This window comes from Micromesistius poutassou, assembly GCF_964030765.1.
Source record: "Micromesistius poutassou genome assembly, chromosome: 6".
In the NCBI taxonomy this organism is placed as follows: Eukaryota; Metazoa; Chordata; class Actinopteri; order Gadiformes; family Gadidae; genus Micromesistius; species Micromesistius poutassou.
In genome coordinates this window covers 9,450,910-9,469,005 of record NC_140276.1, presented here as the reverse complement: position 1 = coordinate 9,469,005, position 18,096 = coordinate 9,450,910, and the positions used below count along the sequence as shown (strand labels likewise).

General features: G+C 47.7%; 1 protein-coding gene across 2 annotated transcripts; it reads right to left on the bottom strand.

Annotated features, from left to right (window-relative positions):
- Positions 1-4,254: 4,254 nt before the first annotated feature.
- LOC311344974 (uncharacterized protein) lies at positions 4,255-12,107 on the bottom strand. 2 transcript variants are annotated; one of them, XM_084469331.1, is made up of 7 exons: positions 11,969-12,107; positions 11,344-11,600; positions 9,917-10,015; positions 8,598-9,728; positions 7,922-8,064; positions 7,004-7,113; positions 4,255-6,122 (listed from the first exon to the last, which is right to left on the bottom strand). In XM_084469331.1, exons 2-7 carry the CDS (start codon positions 11,396-11,398, stop codon positions 6,005-6,007), a joined length of 1,656 nt encoding a protein of 551 aa, XP_084325457.1. In that variant the 5' UTR covers positions 11,399-11,600; positions 11,969-12,107; the 3' UTR covers positions 4,255-6,004. The 2 variants fall into 2 exon arrangements, with proteins under 2 accessions (XP_084325457.1, XP_084325458.1); XM_084469332.1 differs by having other exon boundaries at positions 11,344-11,663; positions 11,969-12,058.
- Positions 12,108-18,096: the final 5,989 nt, after the last annotated feature.

The following is an 18,096-nucleotide window of genomic DNA, read 5'->3' as shown; positions in this document are numbered from 1 at the left end:
ATAGACGAGAGAGAGAGAGGGAGAGAGAGAGAGAGAGAGAGAGAGAAAGAGAGAGAGAGAGAGAGAGAAAGAGAAAGAGAGAGAGAGAGAGAGAGAGAGAGAGAGAGAGAGAGAGAAAGAGAGAGAGAGAGAGGAACAGCGAGAGAGAGAGAGAGAGGGGGGGTGAGGGGAAGTCAGAGGGAGACAGAGAGGGAGAGAGGGAGAGAGGGAGATAGAGGGGAGACAGGGCAAACCAACAGTATTTTTCATGGCTCCACAACCACTACTTGTATGCATTGTTAATCGTTCAACTGACTTGTTCATAAGGAAAGGAGACACTCAACTGAGAAATTGAGACGGAAAGAGAATGGGAGAGTGGGGAGAGTCACAGAGAGGAGCGAGAGAGAGGGAGAGAAAGGGAGAGAGAGGGAAAGAGGCCCACACACAGAAAGAGTGTGTGTGAGAGAGAGAGAGAGAGAGAGAGAGAGAGAGAAGAGAGAGAGAGAGAGAGAGAGAGTGGCAGGTCATGTCTGCATGAAAGTGGTCTTTTCAGTATTGTGTACAGACCGCTCCTATCTGGGCTAATGCACTGGGGCATTGTGCTGCCCCATGCTAACACATGTACACCGCCCCTACGGCCACACTCAACAGAGAGAGCTTCTCAGAGCCACGCCCCCGGCGTCTCCATCACACACACACACTCACAGACACATACATATACTTACACAGACACACACATACACGCACATACACACACACACATACATATACTTACACATACACACACGCACACAGACACACACACACACATACATACTCTTACACATACACATATATACACACACACACACACACAGGCACACACACACACACACACATACACATGCACGCATGCACAGGCACATACGCAAACACGCACACACACGTACGTACACACACCTACACAGACACAAGCACACAGACACGTGCACACATACATACACATACATACATACACACACACACACACGCACAAACACACCCACACAGAATTCTCTGCTGTCACAACAAGCAGAGGGGGATGTGCAGGTCATGTGACCTGTGGCGTGTGTCTGAGGGCTAAGAAAACAACCCCCCCCTCTCACACACACCCACACCCACACCCACCCACACACACACACACACACACACAGCCACAATACAACCAGAACCTGAGTTACCCAGTAGAATTTCCTCAACAGAACTGCTCGCTAGTTCAACACCACACACACACACACACACACACACATTAAGAGAACACCAACACACACACATTAAGATAACACCAACACACACATATTAAGAGAACACCAACACACACACATTACAGAGAACACCAACACACACACATTAAGACACATTAAGACATTCTCTGCAGCTTTTTATCAAATTAAATAAACAGCTGAGAGAGAGAGAGAGAGAGAGAAAGAGAGAGAGAGCGAGAGAGAGAGAGAGAGAGAGAGAGGCAGACACAGAGAGAAGGAGAGCGCTTGGAGCTTGAGAGAGAGAGAGAGAGAGAGAGAGAGAGAGAGAGAGAGCGAGGCAGAGACAGAGAGAAGGAGAGTGAGAGAGAGACAGAGACAGAGACAGAGAGACAGAGACAGAGACAGAGAGACAGAGACAGAGACAGAGAGAGAGAGAGAGAGAGAGAGAGAGAGATAACAGAGAGCATCATTATTATGGTCGCATTGCCCCCCCCCCCCCCCCCCCCCAACCAGTACAAATCCATTTAGATAACAATGAGACATTTTGTCTGGAAACACTGGTCAAACAACAACACACATGCACATGATACTGATATAGAAACACAACACAGACATTTTAACAAAGTTAAATAACCGGAATGATCTTGTGTGACCAGAAGAAGGAAGTCCGGCTGAGGGAAGGGGTTTGTTAGAAGTTCTGGAGGTACCTGGTGGATGAGAGGCTCACCGTACCCCAGCTGACGATCACTGTGAGTCTGCCAACTGCAAATACCTTCTGGTTAGAGAGCTATCAGCTGAGCCTAATCTGATAGAAATACCACAGCTACTGTCAGCCATCAGTGCTCTGTGAGAAGATGTGTTGTGGTGGAACATGGGCCAGCTTCTGTGTGAGACCTCTTGGATCAGGCCCTCCTGCTGTCAAGGCATCTCTTTCCTGATTGGTTCAGGGAATCCAACCTGTCCATCAATCACATGCACACAGAGTGTCATAGCTCTGCCACAGGGGGGAGGGGGGGGGGGGTGAATCAAAGGGAGGGAGGCCATGTTATTTAAGGTTAGTTTCTGATCTAAATCTCTGATCTCTGATCTAGATCTTTCTGATCTTGCTTTCTGCTATTCTTTCCTGCTCTTTATCGTCACACCTCTCCACTCCGTGCAGCAGTTTGGCTCGTACGTCGTCAGTCTTCGCGGGGATGCTAACCGGGCTAGCTTCCCTGGCTCATCCCTCCTTCCTGTCTGTTGAGGCTGATTTCATCCTACTGCCGGCCCGTCTGCGCCAGGCCCATCTCAGTGCCTTCGATAGGATAATTGCAGGCTACGGCCGCGTCTATTTCAGAGGCCCGGAGACTAAACCCAAAACCAGCTGAAACACAAGCCTTGTGGAAATTACATTTTTCCGTTCCTCCCTCTCTTCTTTTACTTTGTATTGGTGTTTACTTGTGTATTGTATGTATTGCCTTATTATGTGTCTTTGCATATTTAGAAAAGCACAATATGATCACAATAATTATATCATCATTATTTATGATTATTATTATTATCACCAACATTAGCAAAGTTTGTCATTTGTTTCCGAGCTCAGATCTTTTTGCACGTCTTGTAATAAACAAGATCTTGATTGTGTCTACGGGAGGATTCCACTCCAGGATTCATAATCAGCTGCTGAGCCACACATGAATCCCTCTGAGGCCAGGGGACTCATGTAGGCTACTAAGACTTGCGTGGATTTCTGACTAAAACTTTGCGGACGCCAAAATCTGGAAAGCTGCTGCGCACAAAAAAAATCTGGATGTATCAATCCTTGCGTAAGCACGATTTCACGCAGATTCTCTTTGTAGGCCTACATCTCAATTAACGTGAAATTGAGTGCACATGCACGAGCCCGACTCTCCGCCCAGTCTCCTGCCTCATTTAATATGCTAATTAGTATAAATAGGCCTGCAGTAGTGCCCTCGTTAGGAGAAATGCATAGTTCCAAGAGGATAGCTCTTGGGAATCTGAATCGGCTGATAAGCCAGTCATCATCATGAGCCAAAAAATCATAATAGTCGCGGAACACCCGTTCATTTTGAATGCGACCATTCGCAATATCTTCTAACAAGGCCAACACTGCACACACGCACACACACACACACACACACACACACACACACACACACACACACACACACACACACACCAATTATAGCCACATTTTGTGCATGCTTTTATATTCTCATTTATTTGGATGCATGCTGACGATAGGTTGTTCCCATACACCCAAGGTGTCAATAATATGTACATAATTCGAAATTGGCCGACTGGTTCATTGATGGATTGATTTTAAGTAACAATGGCTTGTGCTTACTCCACTCAACATCATATAATAATATTGCAGTCAAGAATTTCACAACAAATGCGTGAAGAGAGATCAATTAGCCCAGATGTCATGCGTGGTCCGGAAAATATGTTTAATAAAGAAGCCATCACTGAAAATAATATTGCTGGGGCTTCCTTTTAATTTCCTTTTAATTCCAATATTGACAATTTATTTTTATGGGTCTGTTTAAGTTTAGCCTAACAACAGTGTCACATTATGCGTCTCGACAGCAATAACGCATGATTGAAGTGCATTTAAGATCACGCATCCCGACGTTCAAATCCACTTTGAACTAGCCTCATATTTCAATATTACTTCATCATGACTCGTGATCGTGTAGGCCTAACGTTGTTGCGCTGATTTGCACTGCGCTGAAAATGCAGCAGAAATGTGCGTAAGCCAGGCATTTAGTTTGCGTGGAGAACCGCACTTTCTCACGTGAAGTCAGTCTTTGTACATCCGAACGTTTGCGTGAGAAGTTGCTTACGCAGCTTTTTTGTGCGTAAGCAAGCTTTGTACATGAGGCCCCTGGTCCCTCTGGGTGTCGCATGGCTGGACCTCTTCCAGAAGCTCTTCACTGACTCCATCAAAACCTGGAAAAAAGGTTCAGAAATCTTTATCGATCTGGAACAGTGAACAAAGACACATGAGTGGGTCTGTGTCAAAACAAATCTTTATTGACCTCCTTACAGAGGCGCAATAGCCTTTAATTGACACAGTGCCACAAGCACCACCCATAGATATCACACTCAGTAAAAGGCGGTTTTAAAAGGCTGTGTTGATGAAACGCCAGCTGTTTCACATTGGATACTTGATATTAACATTATAATATTGCTCCCGTCCCCGGTCACACGAGCACCAAGTCATAATATTGAATCTGTTATCTCTCAATATTTATCTTTTATCATTTTACACATGAAAAATATTGTTTTTTTTCAAATCCCTGCCATCCGAGTTTTGTCGGCGAACGGCAACCAACCGCTATTCATGTCCTGGCAGTCCAGTGGAACCCAAGGGAAGGCGCTCCTCCGATGTTAGAACCCTTCCCCTTCCCCGCAGGTTGACAAATATTCACTGTTTAAAAGACTTAATATCACGAAATGTTTGGTTATTTTCTGTTGGTAAATATGGGGATGGGTTTTTCTTGGGGATTGTTGATTATTGACTATAGTAGAGATGACCACATCACTGGACAAGTGTTGTCTGCAAAGCTAAGAAACTGGGAACGCTTCAAACTGTTGTGAACTTCAGTCGATTGCTTCAGTTCATAGAGCCGATGCTCTCAGCCAGAGTGAATTAACCAATTCAGCCCATATGAAGCTAATGTTGAGACGATAGACACAAATATCACCTCATTCTATTGACATTAGTTGTGATATCCGCTGCAAATTAAAATAAATGATGAATGAAAAGTTTTCCCTCACACAGTCAACATTGGTTTGTTACAGTTGTGTAACACATACTATCTGATCTGAGGAAGACATTGTAGGCTTGAATAATTAATGCTTTATGTTAATGATGAAACAACATGTTTTTGTGACATTAATTATAATGTGTAATCACCCAAATCATTGCATATAAATTTCACAGATGGCAGATTCTACAGATATGCCTCAGGCAATGGAATAATCACAGTACAATCACAGAACACAAGCAAGCAGAAGAGGCAGGTGAGTGACAGTATAGTACAGTATAGTAAATGTATGGATTTGAAAACATTACAACAAAATTATGAAGCATTAAAACGTCATAGAGCACATATGGTGACAATCAGGAAACACATCCAGACACCTTTGGACATCAATAGACACATCCAGAACTCAGTAGACACATCCAGACATCGCTAGACACATCCAGAACTCAGTAGACAGATCCAGACATCACTTGACACATCCAGAACTCAGTAGACACATCCAGACATCACTAGACACATCCAGAACTCAGTAGACAGATCCAGACATCACTTGACACATCCAGAACTCAGTAGACAGATCCAGACATCACTTGACACATCCAGAACTCAGTAGACAGATCCAGACATCACTTGACACATCCAGAACTCAGTAGACAGATCCAGACATCACTTGACACATCCAGAACTCAGTAGACACATCCAGACATCGCTAGACACATCCAGAACTCAGTAGAAAGATCCAAACATCACTACATTTACATTTAGCAGCCACTTTTATCCAAAGCGACTTACAATAAGTACATTTTACAGGAGAAAGAGAAATAACAATATATCGCTGTCGGTACAGTAAGGATGTTCATAGAAACAAGTGCCAAGCACTAACAATTGCTAGGTTAACCCATTCAACGTATACAACACAAGACAGATCCAGACATCAGCAGATACATCTGGACATTCCCCGAGCAGCATCCTAACAGCCCCTGGTGATGGACACATCCGATCCATCCCCATACCAAATACATTTACTCTCTACTTCTCACAAATCCAGCCGCCTAACTCTTCACATCCGAAGTCGTTCCATCCTCCGCTGGTCCATGTCATGCCACAGTCCTGTCCACCGCCAGTAGGCTGGTCCTCGTCCCAATACCTGCAACAGACGATCCACAGCAAAACAAGTCTTTCTACCACAACACTTTACATCTAGTCATCTAGGCACACATGAGGTTGAGAACCTTCAAAACACACTATCAATATTGGAGAAATTCCCAGTTGGAGCTCTGTACCACCCAGGTTCAAGCAACCAGATATGACAATGCTACTTAACATGGTCACATAAGTCAGATAAGTGTGGTTCCATCAATAGGCTGTTCCCAGAAGATACTGTAGTGGTATCTAGGGGATAGGTTGCTCGTTCTCCCATAATCAACAAATTTCTCCTACGGGGGATTAATCAATTTGTATCGGATCGTAACCGAACAAAGCGAATTCAAACTGATACAGCAGAGGCAGGGCTAGTCCCTGCTGATTAGTGTGATGCCAACAGACTAGGAGAGCTGGACTGGTAACGCTATCGGCCAGTGGTTCCAGGAAACAGAGTTTGATGGATTCCCAACACACAAATGAAGCAGAACTATTTTACAATTACAAAAACAGTCAAGCTTGACGGTTCAGTTGAATGCTGGCCGCTACAGGGAGCCATCGGGTAGGGTTTGTCCAGGGCACAGTGGGGGTACCGGGACCGCATCTGCTCACTTCCAGAGTAGATCAGACCCCAACTGTTTTTTTAAGTTTATTTTTGCATTATTATGCTTTATGATGAGTTAGATAGACAGGAAGGTATAGGAGAGAAAGGGGAGGACTTGCAGCAAAAGACCACGGGCAGGAATTGAACCCGGGTCGCTGCGATCAGGACTTAAAGCCTTAATGGTAAGCTCTCTACCCGGTGAACCACCGGGCACCCCGACCCCAACAGTTTTAACAATGGGATAGACGATTAGCTGGGAGGGAGATGACCCAAGGTAAACTTACGTTGTGGTGGGGGTGGTTTCGTCGACCCAGATCCAAACCCCTTCGGTCCTGATGTCACTCAAACCTATCCATTTGTGCATCACATTCGGGAGCGAAGAATTGACAAATATCTTCAAAGATATTTATGTGGGAAGAAATTAGAAAGCGTTTAAGAGCTTGTTTGAATAATACTTCTGAATTCTCCGTACAGTTCTGCGTCAGTGATTCTGAAGGCAGTCCACCAAAAGTTGTCCCCAGATCTCTCTGATTGAGGATTCTGGGACATCGGGTGATAGTTAGATGATTAGATGAAGAGCGCATTGATTTCACACATTGAGGGCCCCGTTGGGCTAGTGGCGAGTAGATTTTAATAATCATATGAAGCTTTCCAATACAATATGCATTATTTGGTGTAGCTTATTTAGCTGTAACCAATAACTTGCATCTTTTACTGCTATTCACTGGCTGGCTGAAATATTTTGAAAATTTGTTTTTGCAATAAATGGAGAAATAACACGTGAACAGACAGCAAACTAACGAGGCATCATGGCGAGGTGTGCACCAGAGAGAACTCCCAGTCCATTCCTAGGAGTCCCTGGTGCACTGGTCATACTGGTGCTCTCGTGAGGTCGCTAGTCTGTTCCTTCAGCCAACCGATGGCAAAGAAAGAACAATATACAATGTACAGTAAGGATGTTCATAGAACCGAGTGCCAAGCACTAACAATCACTAGGTTAACCCATTCCCCGTATACAACAAAGATAGCTAGGATAAGACGCTACACAGTGCTAAGTACTAAAACGTTTTGTTGGCGGCACCTATTGTAAACTATATATAATGACACAGATCATATCCTCCAACAGGAGTCTAAAAGTGTTCAATCGGTGGAGTGCCCCTTTAGATGTTAGGAGTAGTGCATCCCTGTTCGTTCCTCCTCACCTGCTCCTCTAGGCTGTTGATGATCACCAGGTCGGCCTGTTTGCTCTTGCAGTACTGGCGGCTGTCCTCCCAGTTCTTCTCCCCAGTAAAGGCTAGGTAACAACTAGACTGGAATTTAATCCATTGCAGAGGACACTCCTGGGCTGCAAATAGATACAGGGTTATAAAAACAACCATTAAAGGCCCAGCGGCCCAGTTGACCAGCAGGCGTGATGTTGATGAGCCATCATGAGCCATGTCACAATCTCCCCTCTGGTGGCATCACATGGAGGTGTCCACCAGATGTACGCAGGATAGACCAGACTACGAGTGGTCTCAGTGCATCAACACCGCTGGGAAAATAGGGTCCTTTAGAGAAAGAGAAACTTGGTAGCACACATTTATCTACCAAAATGGTCTAAATGATAGCAAGTTAGAGGTACTACAACTATCAGCTTTATTTAATATATAGCAATGTTAAGTGGCTCTGCTTTAACACTAATGTGATTGTGACACACACATCGGATCAGCCAGCTTGGTGTGTCGGAATCGACATAGATGTTGATATATATCTATATTATTAAGTCCAAAATATGCTATTATTATTTGCTACTACCACCAAGATATACCAAAAAATATAAATAATAGTAATAATATATATATACAGTATATATGTAACCAAAACAACTCCACTTACATGTACATGCACCTGTATGATTCAGGGCTTTGACTTCCTTCTTGAGTTGGCTTTCACTTGCAGACAGTTGGGAGAAAGCACTTTGTAACTGAAGATTATCTTTCCTAAGTACATTGGTACTGGCTTGTAGCTGGTCTCTCTCGTTGGTAAGGGTGCTAAACCGACCCTGTAGCTGGTCTATCTCTTGAGTAAGGGTGCTAGCCTGGCCCTGTAGCTGGTCTCTCTCTGAGGTCAGGGTGCTAAACCGACCCTGTAGCTGGTCTCTCTCTTGAGTAAGGGTGCTAGCCTGGCCCTGTAGCTGGTCTCTCTCTTGAGTAAGGGTCCTAAACCGGCCCTGTAGCTGGTCTCTCTCTGAGGTCAGGGTGCTAAACCGACCCTGTAGCTGGCCTCTCTCTTGAGTAAGGGTGCTAAACTGGCCCTGTAGCTGGCCTCTCTCTTGAGTAAGGGTGCTAAACTGGCCCTGTAGCTGGTCTCTCTCTTGAGTAAGGGTGCTAAACCGGCCCTGTAGCTGGTCTCTCTCTGAGGTAAGGGTGCTAAACCGGCCCTGTAGCTGGTCTCTCTCTGAGGTCAGGGTCCTAAACCGGCCCTGTAGCTGGTCTCTCTCTGAGGTCAGGGTGCTAAACCGACCCTGTAGCTGGCCTCTCTCTTGAGTAAGGGTGCTAAACTGGCCCTGTAGCTGGCCTCTCTCTTGAGTAAGGGTGCTAAACTGGCCCTGTAGCTGGTCTCTCTCTTGAGTAAGGGTGCTAAACCGGCCCTGTAGCTGGTCTCTCTCTGAGGTAAGGGTGCTAAACCGGCCCTGTAGCTGGTCTCTCTCTGAGGTCAGGGTGCTAAACCGGCCCTGTAGCTGGTCTCTCTCTGAGGTAAGGGTGCTAAACCGGCCCTGTAGCTGGTCTCTCTCTGAGGTCAGGGTGCTAAACCGACCCTGTAGCTGGTCTCTCTCTGAGGTCAGGGTGCTAAACTGTCCCAGTAGCTGGTCTCTCTCTTGGGTCAAAGCTTGGTTACTTAGTTGAAGAGTGTGGTATCTATCATGCAGACCCGTGCTGTTCCTCGTCAGGTTCCTGTATCGCTCCTGTAGCTGTTCCTCTTGCTTGGCAAAGGTGTGGTGAAGCCTCTGGACCACACCACTTCCAACTGAGAGCAGAGTGAATAGTGTCTTTATTACTATATATCATTTTATTATTATCATACAATATTATTATCGGTTGATGCATGCTTAGAAGCCGAGTGCGATATCTAGTCAGTATATATATCTATGTTCGATGACCAAGACCTGCTTCACACGTTCCAGGTGCACCAGACATCATGCAGACGTTACTCACAGTAAAACTGCGCTACGTTTCCAGCCAGGGACGTGGCACACAGGAACAGCAACCCAGCGGTCAGACACAAGTAGGGCAGGCGACGGTCCTTCAGGCCCCCTGGAACAGAGCGGCCCGGAGGTAGCTTGTTAGCCTAGCCTAGCATGGCATCACGGTTGGGGGAGAGGTGGAGGTGAGCTAGGTTGGGTGGAGGATATGGTGAGTTGGGGTGGGTGGAGGAGGATGAGTGAGTTGAGGTGAGCTAGGTTGGGTGGAGGATATGGTGAGTTGGGGTGGGTGGAGGAGGATGAGTGAGTTGGGGAGGGTGGAGAAGGGTGAAGTGGAAGAGAGGGTGGGTTGGGGAGCGTGAAGGAGGGGGAGGTGGAGGAGAGGGTGGGTTGGGGAGGGTGAAGGAGGGGGAGGTGAAGGAGAAAGTTTGGTTGAGATAGGTTGGGTGAAGGAGAGGGTGAGTTGGGGTGGGTGGAGGAGGATGAGGTGGAGGAGAGGGTGAGTGAGTTGTGGAAGGTGGAGGAGGGTGAGGTGGAGGAGAGGGTGGGTTAGGGAGGCCGGACGAGAGGGTGAGTTGGCTCGGCTGGAGGAGGATGAGGTGGAGGAGAGGGTGAGTGGGGGAGGGTGGAGGAGGATGAGGTGGAGGAAAGGGTGAGTTGTGGTGGTTGGAGGAAAGGGTGAGTTGGCGTGGGTAGAGGAGGATGAGGTGGAGCAGAGGGTGAGTGGGGGATGAATGAATGAATGAAAACTTTATTGAACAACAATTAACAAAAAGTGTTCAAAAGGATAAAAAAAACACAATAAAGCCCAAAGGCTTGCTTCCATTGTGGTCCTTTAGATGGGGTGGGGAGGGTGGAGTAGGGTGAGTTGGAAAAGGTGTGTTGGAATGGGTGGAGGAGAGGGTGTGCTGGGGGAGGAGGGGGAGGTAGAGGAGAGAGTGAGTGGGAGAGGGTGGAGGGGGGGGAGGTAGAGGAAAGGGTGAGTTGGGGTGGGTGGAGGAAAGGGTGAGTTGGGGTGGGTGGAGCAGGGGTTTGGGTGAGGTGGGGTTGAATTCAACCAAACATTCCTTTCCAATGCATGTATCCGAAACATCCTAGTAAATTATATTATGAAATCAAAATCAAATATTTAATGATATATAGCTGTTCGTAACTGACAAGATGCTTAAAAACAAAACACAGCAAACATCATAAACATCATAAAACATCATAAAACACGAAGCCTGTATAACAGAGGATGTTGCAGGCTAGTGGGCAGCCCCCTTGTCATGCTGCCCAGATACAGCACACTACCGGACATTCAGCCGACTCTAGGTCAATAAGGATGACTGCAAGTAGACTGCGGACATTGGGAATCGCACTTAGAACCTTTTGGCCGAGGGAGCAGAAGCTGCTCACCACTGTGTGCTGAAGTAGGTGTAGTGAAGAAGGGTGAGTTACCTTGACGAACCATGAGGGTTCGGCTCATGTCCTCATCCATGTCCATCCGCTGCATTCCTTCTGCCGCAGTCAGACACCTACAGCTAGAGGACTTCTTCTGGAGGTTCTCTAGATGCTACCGAGGTGTTCTGGAAGTTCCGAAGAGATTCTTCTGGAGGTTCTCTAGATACTACTGGAGGTTTGAGAGAACTTTGTCTGGAGGTTCTCTGGATAATCCTGAGGTGTCCTGGAAGTTCTGGAGGACTTGTCTGGAGGTTCTGGTGACCATATTGTTGCAGGCTGGTGTTATAAAGCCTATAGTGTGAATTCTTAAATTCACACTATTATTAAATAGTGTGAATTATTAGATTAGGTTATTAATCTAATAATTGTTAGAAAGGATTATTAAATAAAACACAGCCTTGGTCCATTTGATTGTATCCATATAACACATTAATATATACATTCAATCTTTGGATCAAACCAATTTTTGTGAATAAACGAAAATTACATCTAGAATGAATTTCTAATGAAATTATTACTTTGAACAGTATAGTAAAATATTTTACATTCAGCAGACGCTTTTATCCAAAACAACCAAATAAACAAGTTATTATGTTATTTTATTACAACCAAAACATAGTACCTCCGTTAATACTTTACGTTGTGATGTTGTCAAAGGATTCTCTGTAATGAAAGGATACTCTGGAGGCTGAAGGTAGAGACAGACCTCAACTCTGTCCCCCTGGACCAACTAGGACATCCCATCCATATCCACAGCTTTGAAGACCATCAGTTCCGTAAAGCAAGGGGCGTTGAAACTGTTTCCAGTTTCACAATAAATAAGTAAACCCCCTAAAGTCCTGAGTAATGAAATATAGAAGTCATTAGAAGACACCAAACATCCCTTTTGCAGACAAAGCATCACATGGTCACACAGCAAAATAGAAAGTATGTGAGATTTGTGCTATTTAAGGGGTTCTACTTGCCATCCACTCTCGCTCTAGGGCTTGTCTTACCTGTGGCCACGTCACAGCCAAGTTCAGCTGTTCGCTCTGCAATGACATTACAATGACTCACAGAACCAAAACAAGTTCTGTAAAATTAAAATAACATAATTCGGGTTCCACGCATGTTCTCCACAGTCATGAATCGAGACTGCCAACATTTGCTACCAAGGATTTTGCGGGTTAGTGAAGACCCCAGGTTAGAACTTAGTAGACCCTAAGTTACAGTCTAGTTATACTATAGTCTAGTTTATAGTTTATACTATAGTCTAGTTATACTAATGGCGCATTTCCACCGGAGGGTGCGGGTCGGTTCAGTCTGCAAAGGTGTGGCACGGGTCACGTTTCCACCTCCAAAAGTGGGCGTGATCCGGACTGAGCCGTACTCGTCTCGCAGTACTCCTCCGTTGGGGTACTGAGACACCTGAAAGGGTGCCGGCAAGTTTGAGCTACATACACCATCCGTTGATTGGTTGACAGAATCACTTCCATGTGACAGGGGGATAATAACAAACAAACACAGTACCCGCAAGTTATTTCTTGACAACAGCAAAAGCTTTGTTTATTAATGTAGAAAATGTCGCGAAAAGTTTGCCATCCTTCTTGGACGTCCTACATTGTTGCTCTTTGATCATTGTGCATGTTCTTCTTTTTCCTTGGATTTATTAGCCGGACAACAACTCACTGTCCCCGAATTTTGTCTCAGAAATCTGGTCACCTTATGCTATAAGATCACAATGCTTACATAGCTGCCGTGGCTATCGCTGTCTGTAAACCCTGCCCGACCATAAGGGTACTGGCGGCGGTGGAAACGCGAGCCGTAACTGAGCTGGGCTATACCGCACCCTCACTACTGGGCTGAGGCGTGCTGGGTCCAAAGCGTACCCACCGGTATACTAAGTTAACAGTCTAGTTATACTGAGTTACACACAGTCTAGTTATACTAAGTTAACAGTCTAGTTACATGTTCTTCCTCTCACACTCTGCTCTTCCATGCTGCAGCTTTCTGTTCCTGTTCCTATTTCTGTGCTGTACTTACTCAGCAGGGACGAGTTCTCGCTGCTCAAGGGCTTCTTCTGCGAACTGGGGATGAACACAGTTCATCCCCAGTGTTGTGTTGTTTGTGGTGGTGTTTGGTGTTCATGTTGAATGTGTCGCAGTTGCAAAGCAGCCTGGGTAGGAGTATACAAACCGTCACCGTGGAAACAGACAGGGGTGGGGGGATGTCCAGGGCCCCAACATGGCTACCCTCTGTCAGGGGCCGACGGGGCAGTAAGATGGAGAGCTGGGTGGAAGCTGAGGGGGGCCTCCCCCAGCCAGCCTTCCTTTGTACCACCCACACGCAAACACAAACGCACAAAAACAGATGCACGCACACACATGGATACACGCAGGAACACACATACACACACACACGCACAATACGCACGGCACACATACCGACACTCACTCAAAAACACGCACACATACGCACGCACACAGGCACACACACACATGCACACAAACCCAGACACAAACACGCACACACATCCCACCCACCCCCTACCAGTGCGATGCCCACCCAGGCTCCAGCAACCTGAGAGGGAGAGAGGTGCTGGATGACTGAACAGCAGAGCATCCACTCTGGGCCCCGGGGCCGGGGGCCCCGGCGCCTTCGCAGCACTTGGAGGAGGAGAAGAGGAGAAGCAGTGAGGTGTGCAGGACGCCTGGGGTTGTAGCAGGGCTACAGAAAACTACAGAACACAACTTCTATACTAGATAATACCTAGTCCCTCAACTAATACCTAGTCCCTCAACGCATTATTCCTACCAAGTAATGCCACTTAGTTTGCGTATCCATAGTATTGTGTTGATTATTCCCATGAAGTTAGGGAAATAAAAGTTTAGGGATCTGATTAAGGACTTGGTTAAGTTAAGTTTGTATGACAGAGGATGTGCTGAATAAGGTGAGGCATTTCATTTTAAAATCATTTGTAAGCGTTTGTAAGTCAGAGTTTGGTTTGGTCGAGGCATGAGTTAAGGGTAAGGATCTGAGGCAATGCATCATGGGAGTGTGCATCGCCATCCAGGAGAGAGACTCCTGACTCAGTAGGGGGGCGGGGGGATTGCAGGCTTCCCGCTGCTGAGCGAGCCCTCTGTTTCCCAGACGCGTGAAGCTGTTTAGTGTAAACACCCGCAGAGTCTGTCCTCTAATTACCCAGGGGGCCGCGGTGCTGAGACGACAGACGGCTCAACGTGAGTCACCTGAAGAGCTGGAGCCCAGTGGCATGCGCCCACATGCGGCCACTGAGCAGGGCTGAACTGTGGGTGGTGGTGGAGGTGTTGGAGGTGGTGGAGTTGGAGGTGTTGGTGGAGGTGAAGGTGGAGGTGGTGGAGTTGGAGGTGGAGGTGGTCGAGGTGGTGGTGGTGGTGCTGGAGGTGTTGGGGGAGGTGGTGGTGGTGGAGGTGTTGGGGGAGGTGGTGGTGGTGGAGGAGGTGGTGATGGTGGTGGTTGAGATGGTGGTGGTGGAGGTGGTGGTGGTGGTGGTGGTGATGGTGGTGGTGGTGGAGTTGGAGGTGGTGGTGATGGTGGTTGTGGTGGAGTTGGAGGTGGTGGTGGTGGTGGAGATGGTGGAGTTGGAGGTGGAGGTGGACGAGGTGGTGGTCGAGGTGCTGGTGGTGGTGGTGAAGGTGGTGGAGTTGAAGGTGTTGGTGGAGGTGGAGTTGGAGGTGGTTGAGATGGTGGTGGTGGAGGAGGTGGTGGTGTTGATGGTGGTGGAGTTGGAGGTGGTGGTGGTGGTGATAGTGCTTGTGGTGGAGTTGGAGGTGGTGGTGATGGTCGAGGTGGTGGTGGAGGTGGAGGTGGGGGTGGTGGAGGTGGTGTTGGTGGTGGTGGTGATGGTGGTGGTGGTGGAGGTGTTGGTGGAGTTGGAGGTGGTGGAGGTGGTCGAGGTGGTGGTGGTGGTGGTGCTGGCGGTGGTGGTGGAGGTGGAGCTGGAGGTGGTGGTGGAGGTGGTGGTGGTGGTGGAGGAGGTGGTGATGGTGGTGGTGATGGTGGTGGTGGTGGAGGTGATGGAGTTGGAGGTGTTGGTGGAGGTGGTCGAGGTGGTGGTGGTGGTGGTGCTGGCGGTGGTGGTGGAGGTGGAGCTGGAGGTGGTGGTGGAGGTGGTGGTGGTGGAGGAGGTGGTGATGGTGGTGGTGATGGTGGTGGTGGTGGAGGTGATGGAGTTGGAGGTGTTGGTGGAGGTGGAGTTGGAGGTGGTTGAGATGGTGGTGGAGGTGGTGGTGGTGATTGTGGTGGTGGTGGAGTTGGAGGTGGTGGTGGTGATGGTGCTTGTGGTGGAGTTGGAGGTGGTGGTGGTGGAGTTGGATGTGGTGGAGGTGGTGGTGGAGGAGGTGGTGGTGGTGGTGATGGTGGTGATGGTGGAGGTGGTGGACTTGGAGATGGTGTGGGTGGAGGTGTTGGTGATGGTGGTGGTGGTGGAGTTGGAGATGGTGGTGGTGGACTTGGAGGTGACGGTGGTGGAGGTGGAAGTTGTGTTGGTGGTGGTGGTGGAGGAGGTGAAGGTGAAGGTGGTGGAGGTGGATCTGGAGGTGGAGGTGGAAGTGGGGGGGGGGGGGGGGGGGGGGGCAGAGTATGGATCCAGGTGTGGGCAGGCAGAGAAAACAGGGCTCTTTATGGGTGGGAACCTCCTGACCCTCATGCTGCAGCTCGAGCCATGAAACGGGACAATCTTTATCTGGAGGTAAATGGAGAAGTGGGATAAGTGTCTGTGGTAATCATTACACCGCCTTCTGAGAGGGGCCGTCGGTTGGGGCTAATCTTAACACCCCTGTGTGTGTACTGGCCCAACATACACAATGTATGTTGGATCAGTAGAATAATGGGTGGCATGTGGCTCAGGAGCTAGAGCGGGTTGTCTGGGAACCGGAGGATTGCTAGTTTGATCCCTGGAGTGTCGAGGTGTACCTGAGCAAGGCACCTCACCCTGACTGCTCCTGACGAGCTGGCTGTCGCCCTGCGTGGCTGACAGCGGCGTTGCTGTGTGAATGTGTGCATGAATGGGTGAATATGAGGCAATATTATAAAGCGTTTTGAGTGGCCACTGGTTAGAAATACATGCGCTACATAAATGCATTCCATTTACCATTTACCATACCCGTCTCTGGGTGAGGGCCAGACCCATCCTCCGGTCCAGCAGAGATTGCATTTCTCCTCAGGGACGCAGCGACAATAAAGTGAATTTATGGCCCCTTAAACCAGAGCTAAACACGCAAGAGAACCAGCGTTTATTTACATTCACATTTAGGCCATTTAGCAGTCACTTTTATCCAAAGCGACTTACAATAAGTTGATTTGACAAAAAAAGGTCATCATTGTGGGTAGTTAGGATGTTCATAGAACCTAGTGCCAAGCACTAACAATCGTTAGGTTAGCCCATTCCCCGTGTACAACAAAGACAGCTAGGTTAAGATGCTACACTACTAAGTACTATAACTAAGTACGACATACAATAAGTGCCATGACGTACAACATACAATAACTGTGTAGGAGGGGTAGGAGGGGGCGGGCTATGCAGAGTCCAGGTGAACTCTGTGAGTCTGGAGTCTTTTGCGGAAGCTAGTGAGCGACTCTGCGGTCCTGACTGGGCAGGACCGCAGAGTCACTCGTTCCACCAATGCGGTGCCAAAACAGAGAAGAGTTGTGATTTTGATGATTTTTCATTCTAACGGAAGGTAACAAGTATTTTCAGTCCTTTCCCTCTCAGATCCACGGACCATTGTAGCGGGACAATAACTTAAAAACCTATTTTGAGATATTCAGCGGTATCTGTCTGGAGTCCTGTGGTGACCAGAGATCGTACAGAGGCGAACATCTGTTCCCAGTCCACAGCGAGCGCCTACAGCCGCCGCAGGAATACCAGTGATGACAAAACATTAAATAAAACGCCCCTACCTCCCACTACCCAGAATGCCCCTGTGTCCCAGGCGAGAGAGAGGCATTTAATTACAGACACGAAGAGGAGGGAAGAAACCAGATCCGTCAGCCCCCGGTGTGACGGAGATCTCCACCCCCACCCACCGCATCGCGGGCGGAGGAGATAATCCCCGACGGGGGCAGAGGACAGAATATCTCCAACCTCAGTGGAACGCTGTGCAGCCCCACGCCAACGTTCAGGACGCCACTTCCTGTGGGGGCTGGAGAGACCGCCGCCGCCGCCTCTCAGAAGAGCTCTCTGTCTCCAGGCTGTTCCTGGATCTGTCGTCCACACAGCCGGGAAGAACCCTGAGAGCGAAAGTGAAGAACATAGGTCTTGTTACTCGTTGTTACTTGTTACAGTTTTTATTATTATAGTTTTTTTCTTTTTTGCATTGTTAAGGAGAGCTCGGGATGCAGAAATGTCATTGCCAGCTCTGACTACTTTGCCTGTTATGTTGTGCAATTGACTAATAAAATAACTTGAACTTGAACTTGTATTCTTGGTCAACCAGAAAGAAGAGAAAGGCGTATCCTCGATGCTGGATGAACCTTTTCCTTTATTCCTCTTCCCTGCAAATACAAACAGAGACGAATCCATAGGCTTCTGATTGGTTGGTTAGAGTCAGGTGTCAGGACCGCAGAGTCGCTCACCAGCTTCCGCAAAAGACTCACCTGTTCAGAATTCACCTGGAATCTGCATACCCCCCTCTTACACACTTATTGCATGTTGTACTCCCTGACATCTTCTTCTTCATCTTATCCTCGCTATCTTTGTTGTGTACGGGGAACGGGTTAACCTAGTGATTG